This window comes from Brienomyrus brachyistius, unplaced genomic scaffold (genome assembly GCF_023856365.1).
Source record: "Brienomyrus brachyistius isolate T26 unplaced genomic scaffold, BBRACH_0.4 scaffold36, whole genome shotgun sequence".
Taxonomy (NCBI): Eukaryota; Metazoa; Chordata; class Actinopteri; order Osteoglossiformes; family Mormyridae; genus Brienomyrus; species Brienomyrus brachyistius.
Genome location: NW_026042311.1, coordinates 3,665,970 through 3,686,866, shown reverse-complemented (window position 1 = coordinate 3,686,866; position 20,897 = coordinate 3,665,970). Strand labels below are relative to the sequence as shown.

Sequence of the window (20,897 nt, the reverse complement as noted above, 5' to 3'; positions counted from 1 at the left end):
CGATAGCGATGAAGAAGACATGTAATTCATAATGACGGCTGAGCCGAAAGCACCCGTGCAGGGCTCGGACCTGAAGTAACGGAATTAGATGTTTTTCTATGATAAACAGGAGGAACGACTCCTGATGGTTTTCTGTACTCCACAGTTAGGATGATGATGATGTGATCTAAATGACAGTTGTACTGGAAATGCTTTTGCAACTTGTACAATACTGATGTTTTTGATCATACTGTCATGATAAACAGGAGGGACTGTTAGGTTGAAGAAACTGTTATTAATCATTTTGTTATCACTCCTGTATGATCAGCAATGAATGTAAATATGTATATATATTATTTTGTTTTCCCCTAGCCTCATACTTTAGATTATATTAATAATAGCATTCCCACCTTAGCAAAACCAGAACTTTCTCTCACCTCCCTATTCTGCATGACTCTTGCGCCTCCCACTGACTATAAATAAAGGAGTCAAGGGGAACCACCCTTTGTAACACATTCTGCTGTAGTTTGCATTGCAGAGAGTGTGGGTACCCTTGCAAGTAAAAACTATAAAGTGTGTTGTCTCAATAAAAGGTGGAGTTGGGGTGGAAACGCCGGGCGCTTTCCCCAACAGGTCTTTCATTTTCCACAGAATAAAAAAAACGATAATGTTATCCCGCTGATAATTGCAGGCGCGTTTCACCCCCGGCACTGGCTGGAGACACAGGAAAAAGGCATACAATCTTATTGAGGTACAAAAATTATTCCATCTACTCTGCACTTCTGCATAACTTCCATCATAGTGCCAGTTTTTGCGGTCAGCAAGTTTATTACTGTAAGCGCCTCCATAGTAGTGCCTCTGAGGAACTGAACCGGACTTCCGATGGTGTCTCTCACATGCACATCATACATATATATATATACACTCACTCTCTCCGGGTCTTTCACATGATATGTGGTCAGCCACTATATGGGAGGGATATTCAGGCATAAATTAAGGGCATATTTACAAGCCGCACTAGTGTATCTATGTAACCGGTCATTCCCTGCCTATACTCTGCGTTGTGTTTTGGGGTGTTATCAGGTGTTTGTGGGGTGCAGGAGGAAGGGATATTACAGACGCCGTTGTCGTTCCTGGATTTTATTGAAACTGTAGGGAACAATAAGGAAAGGGGTAAACTTCATATGCTCTGGCCCTCTCGCTCTCTCTGCACAAAGTAAAACAATGTATATACTTATGTATAGACGTGTTTTCTATCCCCTGCTTATGATGAATAATAAATCAAATATGATATATAATATATGGGTCATAATTATACAATTGATTTACTAACTCGGGGGACCCTGCCACTAGATCCTCACCTCTTCCCACGTGTGCAATACACCAAAGGGAAGAGGAAATGAGGTCGGGACCCTTATAAAGGGGAAAAGACAGAGGGAGGGGCGATGCAGGACAAAAGCATCATGGGAAAGTTTAAAGGATATTGTACCCATCAGGTTAGACAGAAGAAGGAAAACAGAATCTTGTATAATTATAAATTAAAAGTAAAATAACAACCTGTTACACGTCACCTACACTTCAGACTTCATCCTCAAAATCAAAGCAGTATTAACACAAGCAACATGTTCCATCTCTTAAATCCAATCTAACTTTTAAAAATAAAGTCTGTTTCAACTGGACTTTTATCTAAGAAAAACAAACATTTTATGTTCGAGTTGTTATAAAACTACTGAAACAAATAATTGGCTATACTGCAGTTCCGCTGTCTTGTTTGGCACCCTAAATTATGTCCTGCATTCTGTGGAAACAAATGAAGGCTGAGGAATGTTACGTAACACAGCTAGAATGCAAAAACTCTATCTGGTGTAATTCAGTGCATAAAACCAATGGTCTTAAGTGTGGTGTCTTCTTCGTAACACTCCCTGACTTTTGTATCCATGACCATGAGATAGGGTGGGCTGCTTTTCTTCCTTCCTTTGACTAGTATTCCTCCCTTTCCTCCCAGCCTTGGTTGGTGGGTCAGGCAGCATCACCTTCTTTTAATAGACCCAGGTGTCATTTATCTTGAAATTAGGTTCAAGTGCAGAAAATGATCTAGCAGAAGTCTTAGACAATCTCTGAATTACAGAGAAATCTGATTTATTCTGAAACTGTGAGAAATTGTTCATCTGTATTTTGCTGCATTGCTAATTGTTGATGTGTGTGCCCTCCTTGTGCAGTAAAGGGGAGATCACATGCAGAGCTGGTTTTCCGTAGTTTCTTAGCCTGAATTAAAATTAAATATTCTCTTCATATAGGAACCAAGTCTCTGGCTGGAAATTTCTACAAAAGGTCCATCTTCTTTTGCCGTATCAACACTTAAATGAGAAAAGCAGACAGGGAGAGTATAGGTGACTGCAGTGACTGTCCTTCCATGCAATCCATATGTACAAGGGGTATGACCAGAGTACACATGTACAAAAAATTATATATCAAAAGCAAGTACCTTTGTTGAAACGTGAAGGTAATCGTTTACAGCATAACAATTCCATCCTAAAAAAAAGAATTTGTCTGTGTATTGCCTAGGAACTGCTACAATGTTAAAATGGTAAATCCCAACCAACCAGAGCAAGAACTGACACGTTATTTAAGAACTGAAAGAAGGAGAAAATTGAAAACTTTCTTCGTGGGATCAATAACATATATGTTTTGTTTCCCACGGTCCTGTTACTAATTCAAATCTTAAATCCTGTACTTTGATATTTTGGGCTGAATGTAATGACAGCAAACATAACAGCTGCCTCAATGCAGGTGAAGGCAGCCCAGAGGGTCCAAGAGGTCAGTGGTCAATTACTGCATAGGGATCAAATCTGCAATCAGAAAATTACTGCATACATGCCTTTATATTACGGTCAAGCGGAGAGTCAGAGCAGTTTCCATAGAAACAACGTAAACAAACTTTACCGTTTGAAGCACAACAAACTCTGAGTGAAAATGGCGCAGAGGTGAGTAGCTTGTTAGCTCTCCAAAATGTCTTTGAATTCTTCAACTGATGTTGTGCTACTTCGATTATTTAGCCTTTTATACTATAATGACATAGTAAATGTCTATAATACAATAAAAAACATTACATATTTTTTTAATATTACATATTTTTTAACGTCATTTAAAGTGCAGTGGTTTTTATTGCTACTGTGGTTGCTAATATTTAAATAATGACAGACTATTTGGTTAGTAAATTCATCTCAAACATGCTAGTTTAGTAGGGCTTCCCAACCTTTCGATGTCCGCGGATCGGTTTCCGTCGTAGAAAAGTGTCACGGATGGGTAAGACGGCGGTATAATTTGGGGGTTCCCACGCCGAGCGGCGGGAGATTGACGGTGTATACGGACATGCGGGGCTAATGGCGTATTTCCGTACATCAATACGGGCAGCTTTCTTTCCAAAACGGCGCGATCCCCTAATAAACGGGACGGCTGGCTCCTCTACCCCCGGTTGTCTGCCGCCCGGTGCAATACTCCGCGCGGACGGTACCGGAACACCGACCGGAAGTTGGGACCCCCTACTGTACAGGGTGGTAGGTAAATTGTAAAAAAAAATTTGGGGCATTACTTTCAGAGTAGGCTAGATGCTTCTAAGTTTATCATTACATCTATTTACATTGTTACACAGGATTAACACTTTCAAATATTCTTAGCTTGGTTAGTGTTAACTCAGTTCTTGGTAGTATTCATCTGGGTATTCATTTGATGTGGAGCACAGTTGTTTCGTATTTGATTCTAGTTATAATTTGGTGACATTACTGTTTAATATGCTATTGCACTTACAGTATCGTGCATTTTACAGTAGATTGTTTTTGCAATCTTGCTCGCTGTTTCTTTTATTCTTTCTTTTTTATATATGTGAACCCTGTAATTATTTATTATAATAATTATAACAATTGTATTTTCTGTATGGTTGAAGAATTTCCAGCTCTTTATTTTATTATCTCTCTTAAGTGCTGGTTAATCTCTCATTTATTCCCCAGAGAGCGAATTGAGAGAGCTGAACGATGGACCAACACCCAACACTGGGAAGCCTGGAACCTGTGGGATGAAGTGATCAACTGGGGAGAAGGTGTGGAGGAGTTCTCACCAGTGACACTCCCCACTGTCCAGGCTGGGGGGGTTAAGGGGGGATTGGGGGGGTCTACTGATTTGGGTAAGGGAGGGGAGAGTGTGGGAAAGGATGGACTGCTAGCCAGCACTAGTATTTCATCTCAAAGTCTTCAGAGTAATTACGGCCTTTCATCTGAAGACTGGGAAATTTATAAAACTTGCTACCTTAACAAAAAAAAGAAAGTCAGGAAGGACCGGACAAGCCGGGGGGAGGGTGAGGTAAGGGGGCAGAGTAGTGAGGAATATGTGGAGGTACCAGAGTGGGGAACATTTGAGGGGAAGGCCTCCAGGGTTGTGATGGAGGGGACAGAGGCTGGTGTTAGTATGATGGATATGCTAAATGGAGGTGAGGAGAATGTATGTGAGGTGGGAGTGAATGTGGAGGAGGTTAAGGGAGGAGGAGGGAAAAGTACAGGGAATGCTGTGGAATATGTGGTGTCACAAGTAGGCAGAACTTGGCTAGAACCCATCCAGGAGGAAGACCTTGAGGAAGATGAAGAAAGAGATGAGGAGCTTCAGGAAGCAGAAGACACTGATGCTGCCACAGTGGACAGTTGGCAGTGCATGGCGGCATATGTAGCCAGAATATGGCTGCAGACTTTACAGGAAGATGGACCTGAGGAAAATGAAGAAGCTGATGTGGTATTCCAGCAGGCAGAAGATGCTGATGCTACCACACTGGTCAGGTTTCAGTGTATGGTGGCATCTGAAGACAGATCACAGCTACTGACTATACCAGAAGAAGGACCTGAGGAAGAGGACGAGACTGAAGTGATGAAGACAGATAAAACAAAAGAAGATGCTGATGCTGCCGAGAAGATCTACAGTGAAGAAGAAGTATCATTCCATGTGAATGCCGAAGATCTTTCTGAAGATGATACTGAGAAGAGCCACAAGAAGAAGAAGAAGATGAAGTGGTGCTTCTTCTGCTGTCCCCTGCCTTTCAGAAGAAGTAGCAAGAGGCAGTAATTATAAGGTTGTGAATTCAGGTTTACAAATGACTTAAAGCAGTAATATAACTGCATTATTGACACCTTCACAATGCACTGTAATGCATCCATAAATATATTATAGACATGGGTATAAATATTGAAGAAAAAAAAGCATAACACATTATAGCCATGTTTATTATGGATTAATGGCCGATATAATGTATTATGAAGATATTTATTGTGTATATATAGATCAGAGCATTCATAATGCATTATCAAGATAGCTATAATGTGTTATGCCTTTGTATAAGTATTTACAGCCGTGTTTTTAATACTTTTATAAATGATTTATAAGGCATTAATTGGGTATTTATTTATTTATTTATTTATTAGTTATATGACTGCTTTAAGTAAAGTGTTTATTTTCTTTTTCTTAGAATACCCGTGTTAGAGCCCTGCATTGGGACTGGGATCCCGCGGGACCCAACGGAAAGAGATACTGTTTAAGTGTTAATGTAGCTATAAGATACGATAGGATAAGATATGCTGAGTTAAAATATAAGATAGGCTAAGACGAAATATATTAATATAAGCTAAGTTGAAATATAATAAGATAAGATAGGCTAAGTTAAAATATAATAAGATAGGTTAAGTTAAGATATGACAAGATAGGCTAAGATAAAATATGATAGGCTAAGTTAACATATGATAAGATAGGCTATTTTAAGATAAGAGATTTGCAATAAAACATATTTACTTTTCAAACTGTGTCTTTGTCATCTTTTCAGTGTTGTGTCTGTCTTTGTTTGATAATTTTGAATCGTTAATTTATATCTGAGACTCTCCTAAATGTCAATAAGTAGAGACGGAGGAATGGGAGGAAGGTACGGTTAAGTATAAATGATAAAGTATCAAAATCACAGTGCTACCTTATTTTGACGCAGAGAAAGTAATTTCAGTGTTACTACCACATATGAGTTAATGGCTGCAAATGTTGGTGTTACAAGTGCCGGTAAATAACGCGGCGTAAGTTTAACTCCGGTGTGTTTCTGAAAAACGCACCGCCTTCTGCCTGCTGTCATTCGGCGAATGTGTAGGAGGCTATTCTGGTAAGTAACAGGTAAAGTTATCATTTAACGTAATGCTAACGTGCATTACCTGTTAGTAAGTGTTTTACTATATCACACACCTTACGTCCTTTATAGTTGTAGTCCGGTGCACTCTGTATCCATGCTAACTAGCTAGCTAATGTTAACATGACGCAGTACAGTCTTCCAGCTTGGGGATTCCCACCCCTGTCCGCGGCCAGTATTCCACAGGGGGTTCGCGGAGGTGTTGGTTGCAAATGCAAACGATCCCTTCATGTTCATGTGTTGTGTTCTAATGTGTAAATAAAAGATAACTATCAAATTCAATGTTTATGTCCTATTATACTAGATAAGACTGTAAAATAGTTTGCCCTGCATATGGATGCCATGCAGTCAGAGTATGATCAAGACAGGGTGTGAGTGTGGAAAAAAGACAAATGTAACAGTATTTGAGGGAAGAGTGTGAAGGAGGGAAATGTAGGGAGAAGGAGGTTCCTCGGAGCTCCGAGATGTGTTTGGCTGTAATAAATCTGGAATATAGCTATATGACATAGTTTTTGATAACACCAGCATTTATTTTTTAGGTTTGTCGAGCTCCGTCAAAACAATTAGAACAAGTCCATTATGTAACTGGAACCCCTCTCACATGTAAACACAGTGACACGCTACAGCGTTGGTTTGTTGTCTGAGGCTATGATACTGACCACAAACACATTCTCAAATTTCACTGCACCAATCATAGCATACGCAGGCAGAAAAATTATAGCAAAAAACATTCAACATTAGAGTCTAAAACCGTCTGTAATGTCTGTGTTTATCCAGTGGACCATAAATTAAAATAAGCTTTCCTATTTCAGTTTCTTTCAGATGTTATAAAGTAGTAAATAAAGAATCATATTAATTAAACCATGTATTACTGACTATCAGACAACTTCAACAAGTTACCAAATGGATGCAAAATCAAAGATATTCATTTGCGCCTGGCACTAACCATGTATTCCTTCACAGTACTAAGCCATAGAAAGGGCCCCAATGAAACCCCTGCATTCCTGCATCGCAGATACTCTAATCTCAGCATTTATAAGATTATATTTGTACTACCTGCCAATTTTTATATTAGATGAGACTAAAAATTGAGAAATATCTATATGCAGAAGTAGTTTTTCCTGATAAGAAGGATAATATCAAGACTGTCAGCATTTACAAATCGAATTATGACATATCTGAGTAGCCCAGACTGTCCGGAAAACAAAGCCGTACAGCATATGTGGCTGACTAATGTACATACAGTGTAATAAGCTGATAATCAAATGGATAGAAAAACGCTCAATAATGGACAGGATTCAAAGTGTAAATTAGGTGCATCATGTGGAAGAGAAGTTAGGTGGCGTTGGGGTGCATTGTGAGTTTCATCTGGTAGCTAGAAGGGAACAAACAGGGCTTGGGGGGGGGACTTCTCCGGGGGCTACATCGCTCTACCTTTTTTTAAAATTATTTATTAAAAAAAAAAAAAAAAATCTTTTCTTCTTACACTATAATGGCAGGTTTAGGACTAATACAGTATAGTCATAACCAGTGTCAGGGATTCTATGCATTGCTACACAGAGACAAGTCCAGATATTGAGCCCAAGGCTAAAATTGTGGTTTACTTACAAGTGCACTTTGCTGGGCAGTGGGGGTGTTTGTCCTTCTCTGCTCACATTTTCCCCTCTTATCCTGTCTTCTCCTCCGCAGCCCTTCCTCCTTCTCTCTGTTGCTCCTATATTCCCTCCCCTCCAGTCATCTATGTTCTCCTTCCTCTGCGGTCTCTCCTCTTCTCCCATTCTTCAGTTATACTGTCTTCTCCGCTCTCCCTGTATCCCTCCTGTCTTCTGGTCCTGTCGTCTTTTCTCCAGTCATCCCCTGCTTCTCAGTCATCTCTGCATCTTTTCTCTCATTTGTTTGCTTATTCTTTGATTGTTTGTGTTATTCGTTAACCCACCACCCCATGCTGGATGAGTCTTGATGTTTTTTGAAGTTTTTTAAAGTTAGGCTTCTTCCTTTGTTTTTGTGCCATATCTTCTGCCCTCTTCTGGTTGCGGAAGTGCATGACACGGATGGAAAATAGGGTTTATTACAACACACACATCAAAACCAAAAGGATCAGGATGGATCTAAAATAAACAGCAAATGACCAGGAATGAACTAAATGATGGAATAAACACAACTGGAGAACTATATACATACATACAGCATACAGCTATAATGAACCATGAAACAACAGAAGCAGAACAGGCACTTAAATACACAGCTAACAAGACACAATGCAGGACAGTGAGAATCATAACCAATAACAAGGACTGAGGGCAATCCAGGAACAGGTGTTACAGTTAAACAGCACTGGTGAAATCAAAGTGACCTTTCAGCCACATGGTCAGCTCTGCATCGCCCTCTGCTGTTTGCATTAGAAGCTGCTTGAAATTCCCACTCTCCTTACCAACACCTCGAAAAGCCAGGCCTTGCCGTGCCAAGTACTTAACTTCAGAAGATTTTTCCTCACTTGCTGCTGCTCTTTCCAGCTCATCTGAAGGTTGAATATTAACAGGATTGATCTTCTGAATCCATGTCATCAGTGCTAATCTGTGGCACTGCCTGTCTTTATGTGCACTGAATTTCCCCAGTGCCTTTTCCAGTTTCACATGCCAGTCTTCACAAGAGCTGAATGTGTCTTTCATGCCAGTTTAGACATTTGTGTTACAAATTATTTTGCACAGTAGAAACAAAGAACCCCCCTTAAGACGAGGGGGGGCTGTAATGGAGCCCAGTGTGATCTTTAAACCATTTCTCCTGAAAGCAGGGTCTCCTGTTTGATAGACGTGACATTTACATTTGGCTGATTTGGTGAAGGTCCAAGCTCCTCCCCCCTCCTCCCTAATACACCTTCATCTTCACCTGCCTGTCTGCTCTCTCTCTCTCTCTCTCTGCCATTGACTCACACTCAGTCTCCCTGATTAAATGCTGTATCTGAAATACACACCACAGGCCAAACTAAGAAGCATATTAAACTAACATCAGGATCAGGCTGCTGTGACGTCATTATTCACTCTTAACCATCAATATTTGCTCCTTTTCTCACTCCCCTCCATGTCGCCTGCATTCTCTGCCGTCAGCAGCCTCTTGCTGTCTCTCCCACTGTTGCCTCACACCTCTGGGACCCGGGTTCGAGTCTCCGCCTGGGTCACATGTGTGTGGCGTTTGCATGTTCTCCCCATGTTGTCGTGAGGTTTCCTCCGGGTACTCCGGTATCCCCCCACAGTCCAAAAACATGCTGAGGCTAACTGGAGTTGCTAAATTGCCCGTAGGTGTGCGTGTGAGAGTGAATGGTGTATGAGTGTGCCCTGCGATGGGCTGGCCCCCCATCCTGGGTTGTTCCCTGCCTCATGCCCATTGCTTCCGGGGTAGGCTCCGGACCGCCTGCGACCCAGTAGGATAAGTGGTTTGGGAAATGGATGGATGGATGGGATGATTTTCTGCACACTTGGATTATTTATTTGCCCCCCTTGTCTTTTGTACATCTTACTTTGAAAAAACCCCCCTCCAATGGGCTCACCACCCATGGGAGGGGCCATAGGGGTCGGGTGCGAAGTGATCTGGGCGGCGGCCAAAGGCGGGGACCTTGGCGGTCCGATCCTCGGCTGCAGAAGCTAGCTCTAGGGACATGGAATGTCACCTCTCTGATGGGGAAAGAGCCTGAGCTGGTGCGCGAGGTTGTGAAGTTCCGGCTAGATATAGTCGGACTCACCTCGACGCACGGCTTGGGCTCTGGAACCAGTCTCCTTGAGGGGGGTTGGACCCTTTTCCACTCTGGAGTTGCCCGCGGGGAGAGGCGCCGAGCGGGCGTGGGCATACTTATTGCCCCCAGGCTGGGTGCCTGTACATTGGGGTTTACCGCAGTGGACGAGAGGGTAGCCTCCCTCCGCCTTCGGGTGGGGGGACGGGTCCTGACTGTTGTTTGCGCTTATGCGCCAAACAGCAGTTCGGAATACCCACCCTTTTTGGAGTCCTTGGAAGGGGTGTTGGAGAGCGCTCCTCCTGGGGACTCCCTTGTTATGCTGGGGGACTTCAATGCTCACGTGGGCAGCGACAGTGAGACCTGGAGGGGCGTGATTGGGAGGAACGGCCACCCCGATCTGAACCCGAGCGGTGTTTTGTTATTGGACTTCTGTGCTCGTCACGGACTGTCCATAATGAACACCATGTTCAAGCATAAGGGTGTCCATATGTGCACTTGGCACCAGGACACCCTAGGCCGCAGTTCGATGATCGACTTTGTAGTCGTGTCGTCGGACTTGCGGCCGCATGTTTTGGACACTCGGGTGAAGAGAGGGGCGGAGCTGTCAACCGATCACTACCTAGTGGTGGGTTGGCTCCGCTGGTGGGGGAGGAAGCCGGCCAGGCCTGGCAGGCCCAAGCGTATAGTGAGGGTCTGCTGGGAACGTCTGGCGGAATCCCCTGTCAGGGAGAGTTTCAACTCCTACCTCCAGCAGAACTTCTCCCTTATCCCGGGGGAGGCGGGGGACATTGAGTCCGAATGGGCCATGTTCCGTGCCTCCATTGTGGAGGCGGCTGACCGGAGCTGCGGCCGCAAGGTGGTCGGTGCCTGTCGCGGCGGTAATCCCCGAACCCGCTGGTGGACACCGGTGGTAAGGGATGCCGTCAAGCTGAAGAAGGAGTCTTATCGGGCCTTTCTGGCCTGTGGGACTCCAGACGCAGCTGACGGCTACCGGCAGGCCAAGCGGAATGCGGCTTTGGCGGTCGCTGAGGCAAAAACTCGGGTGTGGGAGGAGTTTGGTGAGGCCATGGAGAACGACTTCCGGATGGCTTCGAGGAGATTCTGGTCCACCATCCGGCGGCTCCGGGCGGGAAAGCGGTGCAGCATCAACACTATTTATGGTGGGGATGGTGCGCTGCTGACCTCAGCTCGGGACGTTTTGGGTCGGTGGAGGGAGTACTTCGAAGACCTCCTCAATCCCACCGACACGCCTTCCAATATGGAAGCAGAGTGTGGGGACTTGGGGGTGGACTCGCCTATCTCGGGGGTGGAGGTCGCTGTGGTGGTCAAAAAGCTCCTCGGTGGCCGGGCCCCGGGGGTGGACGAGATTCGCCCAGAGTTCCTCAAGGCTCTGGATGCTGCGGGGCTGTCCTGGTTGACACGCATCTGCAGCATCGCGTGGACATCGGGGGCAGTACCTCTGGACTGGCAGACCGGGGTGGTGGTCCCCCTCTTTAAGAAGGGGGACCGGAGGGTGTGCTCCAACTACAGGGGGATCACACTCCTCAGCCTCCCTGGTAAGGTCTATTCGGGGGTCCTGGAAAGGAGGGTCCGCCGGATTGTCGAACCTCGGATTCAGGAGGAGCAGTGTGGTTTTCGCCCTGGCCGTGGAACAGTGGACCAGCTCTATACTCTCAGCAGGGTTCTGGAGGGTTCATGGGAGTTTGCCCGACCAGTCTACATGTGTTTTGTGGACTTGGAAAAGGCATTCGACCGTGTCCCTCGTGGGGTCCTGTGGGGAGTGCTCCGGGAGTATGGGGTACCGGGCTCCCTTTTAAGGGCGGTTTGGTCCCTGTATGACCGGTGCCAGAGTTTGGTCCGCATGGGCGGCAATAAGTCGGACTCGTTTCCGGTGAGGGTTGGACTCCGTCAGGGCTGCCCTTTGTCACCGATTCTGTTCATAGTTTTTATGGACAGAATTTCTAGGCGCAGCCAGGGCGTTGAGGGCGTCCGGTTCGGTGACCTCAGGATTAGGTCTCTGCTTTTTGCGGATGATGTGGTTCTGTTGGCCTCATCGAGCCGTGACCTTCAGCTCTCGCTGGAGCAGTTCGCAGCCGAGTGCGAAGCGGCTGGGATGAGAATCAGCACCTCCAAATCCGAGACCATGGTTCTCAGCCGGAAAAGGGTAGAGTGCTCTCTCCGGGTTGGGGATGGGGTTCTCCCCCAAGTGAAGGAGTTTAAGTATCTCGGGATCTTGTTCACGAGTGGGGGAACAATGGAGCGGGAGATCGACAGGCGGATCGGTGCGGCGTCGGCAGTCATGCGGGCGCTGCATCGGTCTGTCATGGTGAAGAGAGAGCTGAGCCAAAAGGCGAAGCTCTCGATTTACCAGTCGATCTACGTTCCTACCCTCACCTATGGTCATGAGCTTTGGGTAGTGACCGAAAGAACGAGATCGCGGGTACAAGCGGCCGAAATGAGTTTCCTCCGCAGGGTGGCTGGGCTCTCCCTTAGAGATAGGGTGAGGAGCTCAGTCATTCGGGAGGGACTCAGAGTAGAGCCGCTGCTCCTCCGCATCGAGAGGAGCCAGATGAGGTGGCTCGGGCATCTGATCAGGATGCCTCCGGGACGCCTCCCTGGGGAGGTATTCCGGGCATGTCCCACTGGGAGGAGGCCCCGGGGAAGACCCAGGACACGCTGGAGAGACTATGTCTCTCGGCTGGCCTGGGAACGCCTCGGGGTCCCCCCAGAGGAGCTAGACGAAGTGGCCGGGGAGAGGGAAGTCTGGGTCTCCCTGCTGAGGCTGCTGCCCCCGCGACCCGACTCCGGATTAAGCGGGAGATGATGGATGGATGGATACTTTGAAAAACTTTCATGTTACGTCTTAAAATATTTGTGTAACTAAAAACTATGGTCAAGTTATATTACCATTCTTTAAAGTTTTTAATGTGTATTTGCATTTAATGTGTAAATGCAGCTTACTGGTTGCTATTAAATGTAATTAAATAATCATGTACACCTTCTTTAAAATAACAAGACTATATCCTAAATTCTTACACCCTTGCCTGATTCCACAGTTCCTACCCCCCACTTATGTGGCCCCCCTCCCACCCTTCCATGGCTTGTGAGATAAGGAAAGCACACTTCCCAACCTTTGGTTGTGCGCTTGTGCGCATGCTTGGGGTTTTGCTGTGTGTGTGTGTGTGTGTGTGTGTGTGTGTGTGTGTGTGTGTGTGTGTGTGTGTGTGTGTGTGTGTGTGTGTGTGTGTGTGTGTGTAGGTTGTTCATCTTGCGTCCAAAGTTAAGGTTATATTTTATACTACTTTAAAATAACACATTTTTGTTTGACTGTTTAACAAACACATCTAAAGTTTTTATACATTTAAACATTAACAAAAGCTGTTAATGTCTTTTCTTTAAAATTTACAAGTCTATTTTGTGTGGTTTTTCACAATAAGACTCATGAACGACTAAGTTAGTATGTTTTGGGGTCTGTATACACATCGCAGTCCTATACTTTCACAGACCTAAAGTTAAACTCTAAAGCCCCTGACCACTGGTGTGTGTGTGTGTGTGTGTGTGTGTGTGTGTGTGTGTGTGTGTGTGCTTGTGCACGTGCACATGAGCATGAATATACATTTACTGAAAAAACATATTTATTAAAATAACTAAGACCTTATTCTTTAAAGTTTTTAATGTGTATTTGCAGCATGGTGCTAAATGCAGCTTACTGGTTCCTATTAAATATAATTAAATAATCATGTACACCTTCTTTAAAATAACAAGACTATATCCTAAATTCTTACACCCCTGCCTGATTCCACAGTTCCTACCCCACACTTATGTGGCCCCCTCCCACTCTTCCATGACTTGTGAGATAAGAAAAGCAGACTTCTGCCTGCCTGGTCGATCATTTCTAGCCGTTCAAATACTCAAATCCTGTTGCCTAAATGACTTATATCCCACTCATATTAATTTAAAATTTCGCTATAACAAAACAATCCTTATACATTTTAATAAAAAACGTGAACTATATATGTTTGGTGTTTTTTTGATTGAGCAAAACTCTTTTAGTGTTTTTGTGTGCGTGTCCGATACAACTGTAGTTTGTATCAACTTTTTTTTTTAGTTTGACCTCCGGGGTGTGTGTTTCTCCGCATGCGCGTGAATAAACATTTACTGAAAAACGTATCTATTAAAATAACTAAGACTTTATTCTGTCAAAGTTTTTAAAAATGTGTTTTGATGCATGTCACTAAATGCTGCTTAATAGTACCTAACCGGGGGTGCTCCCCCAGAGACAGTTGCTAGTCCATTTATTCTTTTAAAGACTACTGATTCCAATTTGGTGCCATATGCTTTTATCTTGTAGGCCGTAGGATAGCTCCATTTCTACCAGCTATAGGCCATGGTACGTCTGGGCTATTATGCTTAAATTCTTTATTAATTAGCGTTGGCTATGTGCTTTATAACACTGCTGATTCAGGTCTCTTGTAGATTTTCTCTTGACCGGTCAGCGCAGTCTCTCTCTTGTACATAGAAAAAAAACAGAGAATACCTATTATTAGAATGTTATTTTTAATTTAATTTAATTAATTAGCGTTTTTATCACACGAATAAAAGAAATAATATACTCACCGGGTAAGGCCTGGATGAACCTCTTTGGCTGGCAGGAAGGGTAAGACCTCGAAGATGCTTGTGCCTCTACCCTAGGAGGAAAAGGCACCCCCGCTCGCCGTAATATCAACCAGGTGCAGTCATATCGTTTCTCTATTAACCCATATCTGTACTGTCATGTATGAAAAACAGGATTTACCCAACTTGATGTATGGCCCGAGTCATTAGAGATGACCTTCAAAAGTATGGCTCCATACGCTGATGTAATACAACGCTTGCGTGTCTTTACTAGATTATTTAATTGCTATTAACCAGGTGCACTCATATCGTGTCTCTATTAACCCATATCTGTACTTGTGCGAGGTCATATATGAAAAACAAAACTTCAAACAGATTTTATATATGGCCCAAGTTGTTAGAGACGGCCTTCAAAAGTGTGGCCCCATACAATGATGTAATACAAACGCTTGCGTGAAGAAGAAACACACATACACTGTCAAAACTACCGCCAAGCGTTTTTATTGGACGACAGACCCTCCGCCTCCTCCTCTCATTCTTTGCTCCAACTTTATCATTTTCTCCCAGAGTCTCAGGCTCTCAGAGTTTCTCTCAGACTCGCGCAGCGGCACGGCTCTCAGCTCTCCGGCATCAGACTCGCGCAATGGCACGGCTCTCAGCTCTCCGGCATCGCTCTCTCCGAGGATTATCCAAAACCGTGGGGACCTTAGCGCAGTACCGCACCAGACACAGCGTTCTAAGTCCTTTGGTGATTCTCCAAAGCCTGGGACCTTACCACGGTTCCGTAACACCAGACACGCCGTACGCTCACGCTCCATCAGGTAACCCACCCCCGCTCAGCCGCGGCGGTGCCCGACAAAATAATTACTTATTAAAATAACACACACACTCATAAGCACTCTCCTCAATATAGCACTCTCCTCAATATAATTTAAAAATAAAATAATAATTAAATAATAATTTAAAATAAATAAATAATGTATAATAATAAAAAATAATAATTTAAAATAATAAATAAATAAATAAATAAATCCAACTCCCGTGACCTCACATCGTACCACCACAACCAAGCCCCGCCTACACAAGCCCCACCCACAAGTGACCTTTTGACCCGACCTGTCAATTTGATGGAAGCGGTATTACTCCTCTCTCTTCTGCGGCCTGTGTTTTCTATTTTTCATCAAAGTTCACCATAGCTCAAAATGTGTTTTGATGAATGAGAATGTGTTTCAAGTTTTGCAAAAAGGGTGACTGAGATCTGCAAATTGTATCTAATTAGGTGAGCATGGTTTAAAGTTTTGCCAAAGTGATTGTTTCAATACATGGCTTTTGGCAATTGGCATGCAGTTTTGTTCCCAAAATGATTTCTAATATTTCAGCAATTCAGAAAAACTGTAAAATATTTCACTTATCTAAACAATATTTATCCCAAAGTGCTACAAAGGCTTTTATTCAGCACAAACACAGCATCAATAATCTGAGATCATTTTGAATGTGATTATTCTATTTTTTTGTTAAAATCAACTTTAAACATACACTTTTCGAAACCTATTTTCAGTGGTGCTGACAAATTGTAAAACATCACATTATAAACATTTCTAGCCAAGACTTTTGAGCTCTGAAGCTTATAGACATGGGGGCTGGTTACACAAAGGTGAATGAGATATTCAAAGAATTGTATGAGGTTTGATTACTAAAGTGTTACAACTTTGAAGTGACTTTGGAGTCACCGCCCCTTTGCATACTGTCAATGGCCCATCAGTCTGGAATGTCTGTCACTGCTCCTCACACCAATCAGTTTGGAAAGGCAGTGTGAATTTTACAGTTTTTTTCAATTGCTAAGACAGATACTGCAATACTGAAGTTGGTTTCTCAAAACTCTTCACCACAACATTAGCTCATGTGAGCTAAACTGTTAAGCATTTTGCTTTGCTGTCATACAAAATGCAATCAATAAAGTCTTCAAAATTTATTCTTCAATTAATTTATCAGAGGCCATTTTGCACATAAGTACATACTGACCCTAAAACTGCTAGTAAAACAGTCAAAACTGAAATATATCATTTTACTAAATTACTATCAAGACCCTTTCTAAAATAGATTGTAAAAAACACATAAAATAAACAAATTATGTAAATTCACACAAGATCAAACAATGAATGCTGTATGCCAAGATATTTCTCCAGAGCAATGCCAAGGATGGATCATGTATGTGAAGAGACAGAGTAGAATCTATGGTACTGTCTTAGCAAATGAAAAAAAACTGTAAGAAAACACACAATACTAGCCTTTTCACAGTTTATAACATGTAACAGATTAAACTTTGAAGTATAAAATGTGCAATCACATTATATTACAGGAATAATACAATACAATAAATGAATATTAGAACAACAAATTAGTTAGCTATTAGTTGCTGAGCTATTACAGTTCTCCTCAAATGAGCTTGATGGGCTGAATGGCCTCCTCTCGTTTATACATTTCTTATGTTTTTATGTTTTTATATAAATTGTCACTCCTGATCAGGATGCCAAGCTTCAAAACAGTTGTGGGTTATGCTGAAAAGCCAGGTCTGTGCCTGGAACCCAACTAGTTTAAATGAACTAGAAATTCTGCAAAGAAGAGTGGTCAAATATTCAGCCAGAATTATGCCAGAGGCTTGCTAATGGCTACCAAAAGATTCTGGTTGATACCTGTTGTATGTAAACTTGTGACCACAACTAAAATGTGTTTTTGTAAAGAAAGCGCTATCTCATGGTAACAAGTGCAAGTGAATAGATGGGCGGGTTTAGACGATAATTTAGGCACACCCCCAGAAGGAGGGGGGTCAGTCCCTTTGGCTGGCTTTTGGCAGGCAACCGGCAGGCAGCCGGCTGGGAGGGGAAAATTCAAGCGGCTACATCTGTACCTGCGAGATGCCCAACGGGGATAAACTGATCTGGCTCTTTGACTACGATGAGGAGGAACTGCACATGTTTCAGATCGCCGTAGACGGCACAGACCCCGCGAAAGACGACCCGCATCTACTGAGTTCCTCTGAAGATGAATGGGGAAACTTGAAGTCTATCAGCGTCCCGATGATGAAAGCGACCACCAACCCTGACAATCGGGGGAACATCTACAATTTGGCCATGCAGTTTAAAAATCCTGACGAAGGTAAAGATCGGAGGACCTTTATAAAGTGGGACGTGACCGGGGAGCTGGGGGACAGAATGCTGAATATATGTCAGCGGCCTAAATGCGACTGTTTTGGGCTGAGAATACCGTTCGTGATTTGGATGCGGATGTTTGAAAAGGGGGATTTCTTCCACTCGCTGTTCAAGGATAGTCGGGGGCGTAAGGAGATGCAAGCGTTGAAAAAACTTGTAATGTAATATCCATGTGTGGGGTGAGCAAAAGATCGGAATGCTAGCAATGGGGAAGAACGGACAACCATTATCAAGTAGTGTAACATTTTACAGATGTTATACCAAATGTATGCATTTATCAAATGTGTTGTTCTTAATCTAACTTGAACATAGTTGTACATTGTTTATTTTTCAAACATGTTGCACAAATTATATAAATTTATCAAATGAAGTTTTTTTGGTAATATAACTTGACCATAATTTTTTAGTTACACAAATGTTTTAAGACGTAACATCAAAGTTTTTCAAAGTAAGATGTACAGATGTTTTAAAATATAACATGAAAGTTTTTCAAAGTAAGATGTACAAAAGACAAGGGGGGCAAATAAATAATCCAAGTGTGCAAAAAATCATCCCATCCATCCATCCATCCATCCATTTCCCAAACCACTTATCCTACTGGGTCGCAGGGGGTCCGGAGCCTATCCCGGAAGCAATGGGCATGAGGCAGGGAACAACCCAGGATGGGGGGCCAGCCCATCGCAGGGCACACTCATACACCATTCACTCTCACACGCACACCTACGGGCAATTTAGCAACTCCAGTTAGCCTCAGCATGTTTTTGGACTGTGGGGGGATACCGGAGTACCCGGAGGAAACCCCACGACAACATGGGGAGAACATGCAAACTCCACACACATGTGACCCAGGCGGAGACTTGAACCCAGGTCCCAGAGGTGTGAGGCAACAGTGCTAACCACTGCACCACCATGCCGCCCCCGTGCAGAAAATCAATAAAATGAAAATTAGACACAAACTAATTCAACTCAATAAAGAAAATATTATTAAGCTAAGAGAAGTAGAGTTTTTAGGTTTACCATTCATGTAGTACTGGAGACTCACTCAGACCATAGAATCATACAGATTAGCATTAAAGACACAATTTAGTAATTTAAGCATCCAAAATGAGTAAAAGAGGGGCAGGGCGACTGCTCATTTGTACTACTCCCTGTATACTTTCTCATAATGCTACACCATGGGGTTCCTACAACAGGCCTTGAAGAAACCTCTGTCTGGGACAGGTTACTTGTCACACAGGTGGACCACAGTCATCAATGATGAGATAAATACCTATTTCATTAAATGATTTTAAAAATAACACTTGAATATTCTAATGGAACGGTAATTCAACGTGTACCGGCAAGAAACCTTCAGCATACAACACAATGTTTTAAGCAGCAGACATGCTTTAATCACAGGACTTGTTCACCATGTCAGATTAGACAAACAGTCTTGTCCTGACAAACTGCAACTACTGTACAAGAGACGTATCCAAGAAACGGTCATATATAACATCCCTTCAGAAATTCATGACACACTGTCTGATATTACAATACAGTTCATAAAAATGCCCGGGGCGAACCTAAAACAAAAGGAAGATGACACTTCACGATTCTAATACACATATCACTTAATTTCAGAGTACCGCAATTCACATAACTTCTACTACAAGAATCCCACACCGACATGCCAGTTAAAATCAGGCTCAGACGACGCTTCTAGCTGCAGAAGAAAAATACATTTGTGACCAACTTAAATTCGGCCTCAACGTCTGCCTCTTAAAACGGGACACTTCATTCATATTACTGTATGTCACAAGAGGGTGCTGTAAGGCTGTTTGATTCGACTTCAATTCCTATTCCAAGAGTCAAGAATGGATAGTGGATCCCAGGCAGCAGTTTTCCAGATTATCAATTTCAAAAACTTAAATATATGAGAGAAAAAAAAAGTCTTTGTAAAATTAAGAAGTATATAATACTATTAATGACAAGGGGTCTTAATACTTTTCATTTAATTTTATTAACTCAATCTTTTGCTGGCAAGTATACCTTTTAAATTACATACATAACAGTACAACTGCATTATTTGTGTTTTGTATGCACACTTCATACAAAGTAAAAGGTTAGGGCGGCTACTTCATTAATAGTGTTTCTTATTGATACTTTACAATTCCGTTCTATTGCCCAACTCCCAGAGGACCATGCAGTTTTATTACAACATAGTAGTCTACCGAAATGTCGATACTAATCATACATTTGAGTGACATAACTAAATAGACATATGTTGACACACAGACACAGATAAAAACAATTAAACTCCCTCTATGTGAAAATGACATGAGACACACGTCCTCAATGTTAAAATCTATGATTGTAAAAATGACCATCGTTGCCAATGTTATATCTCAGGTCTCAGATTACTTCGTCAAGTGTCAATTTAACTGAAAAAAAAAATCACAGAAAAAGGCAAGCTTATTTGCCGACATTTAGTAACCGACAAGCTGATTCAGGAGGACTAAACCTGTACCTGGCTTTCCTGTCAGCTCCTTGGGGATGGCTAATCTTCAAATTTTATTACAAATACTACAACTTTATTTTGTGCCTTGCTTAAAGTAAAATATCTTCAGACTACTGAACACTGCGTTGATGGTGACATTTTTAAACTGATTCGCTTCTTTCGCCTCACTCTTCTCTATGTGACGGGTGGGCGTGGTTGATCTAGCCGGCTCCCGATTGGCGGGTATACGGTAGCTCCTGTGTCATGTGACTGGTAGTAGCGTAGGCAGCACCGCCATAGATTTGAAACCCTGTATGCCGATACGCGATGTTGGCGCGGTAATTGTGAAATAGAGGATTCATAGATATGACTTAGTGAACCGACTATTTTCGAAACTGCAACAACATGAGGAATGTTAAAACTAGAAAACAGCGAACCACATTTCACAGGTAAAAAAATCTGCGGTACGGTCAAATAAGATACATAACATGTTTACTATCCTGTGATACTGACGGGATACTAGCATGATTAGTTTTTGTTGAGAATACTATGAGTAGTACTACATAAATTTGGGGGGGCAGTAGTGGTGGGCTTGTTTATTTATTCTACATAATTGTAAGATATAAATGCGTTAATTAGTAAAGAAGTTATGGCTAAAAGATCTTTCCATCTACACCCTGACATGTTGCT

The 20,897-nt window shown here is 42.8% G+C and overlaps 2 protein-coding genes across 5 annotated transcripts in view; one reads left to right on the top strand and one right to left on the bottom strand.

The window, feature by feature from the left end:
• The window catches only part of LOC125721988 (uncharacterized), a 433,000-nt gene that overhangs the window by 158,916 nt on the left and 253,187 nt on the right, over positions 1-20,897 (bottom strand). The window lies entirely within an intron of this gene.
• LOC125721993 (otolith matrix protein OMM-64-like) lies at positions 2,912-5,689 on the top strand. Of its 2 annotated transcripts, XM_048998241.1 has the most exons (3): positions 2,912-2,963; positions 3,987-5,092; positions 5,486-5,689. In XM_048998241.1, exons 1-2 carry the CDS (start codon positions 2,953-2,955, stop codon positions 5,083-5,085), a joined length of 1,110 nt encoding a protein of 369 aa, XP_048854198.1. In that variant the 5' UTR covers positions 2,912-2,952; the 3' UTR covers positions 5,086-5,092; positions 5,486-5,689. The 2 variants fall into 2 exon arrangements, with proteins under 2 accessions (XP_048854198.1, XP_048854196.1); XM_048998239.1 differs by having other exon boundaries at positions 3,987-5,689.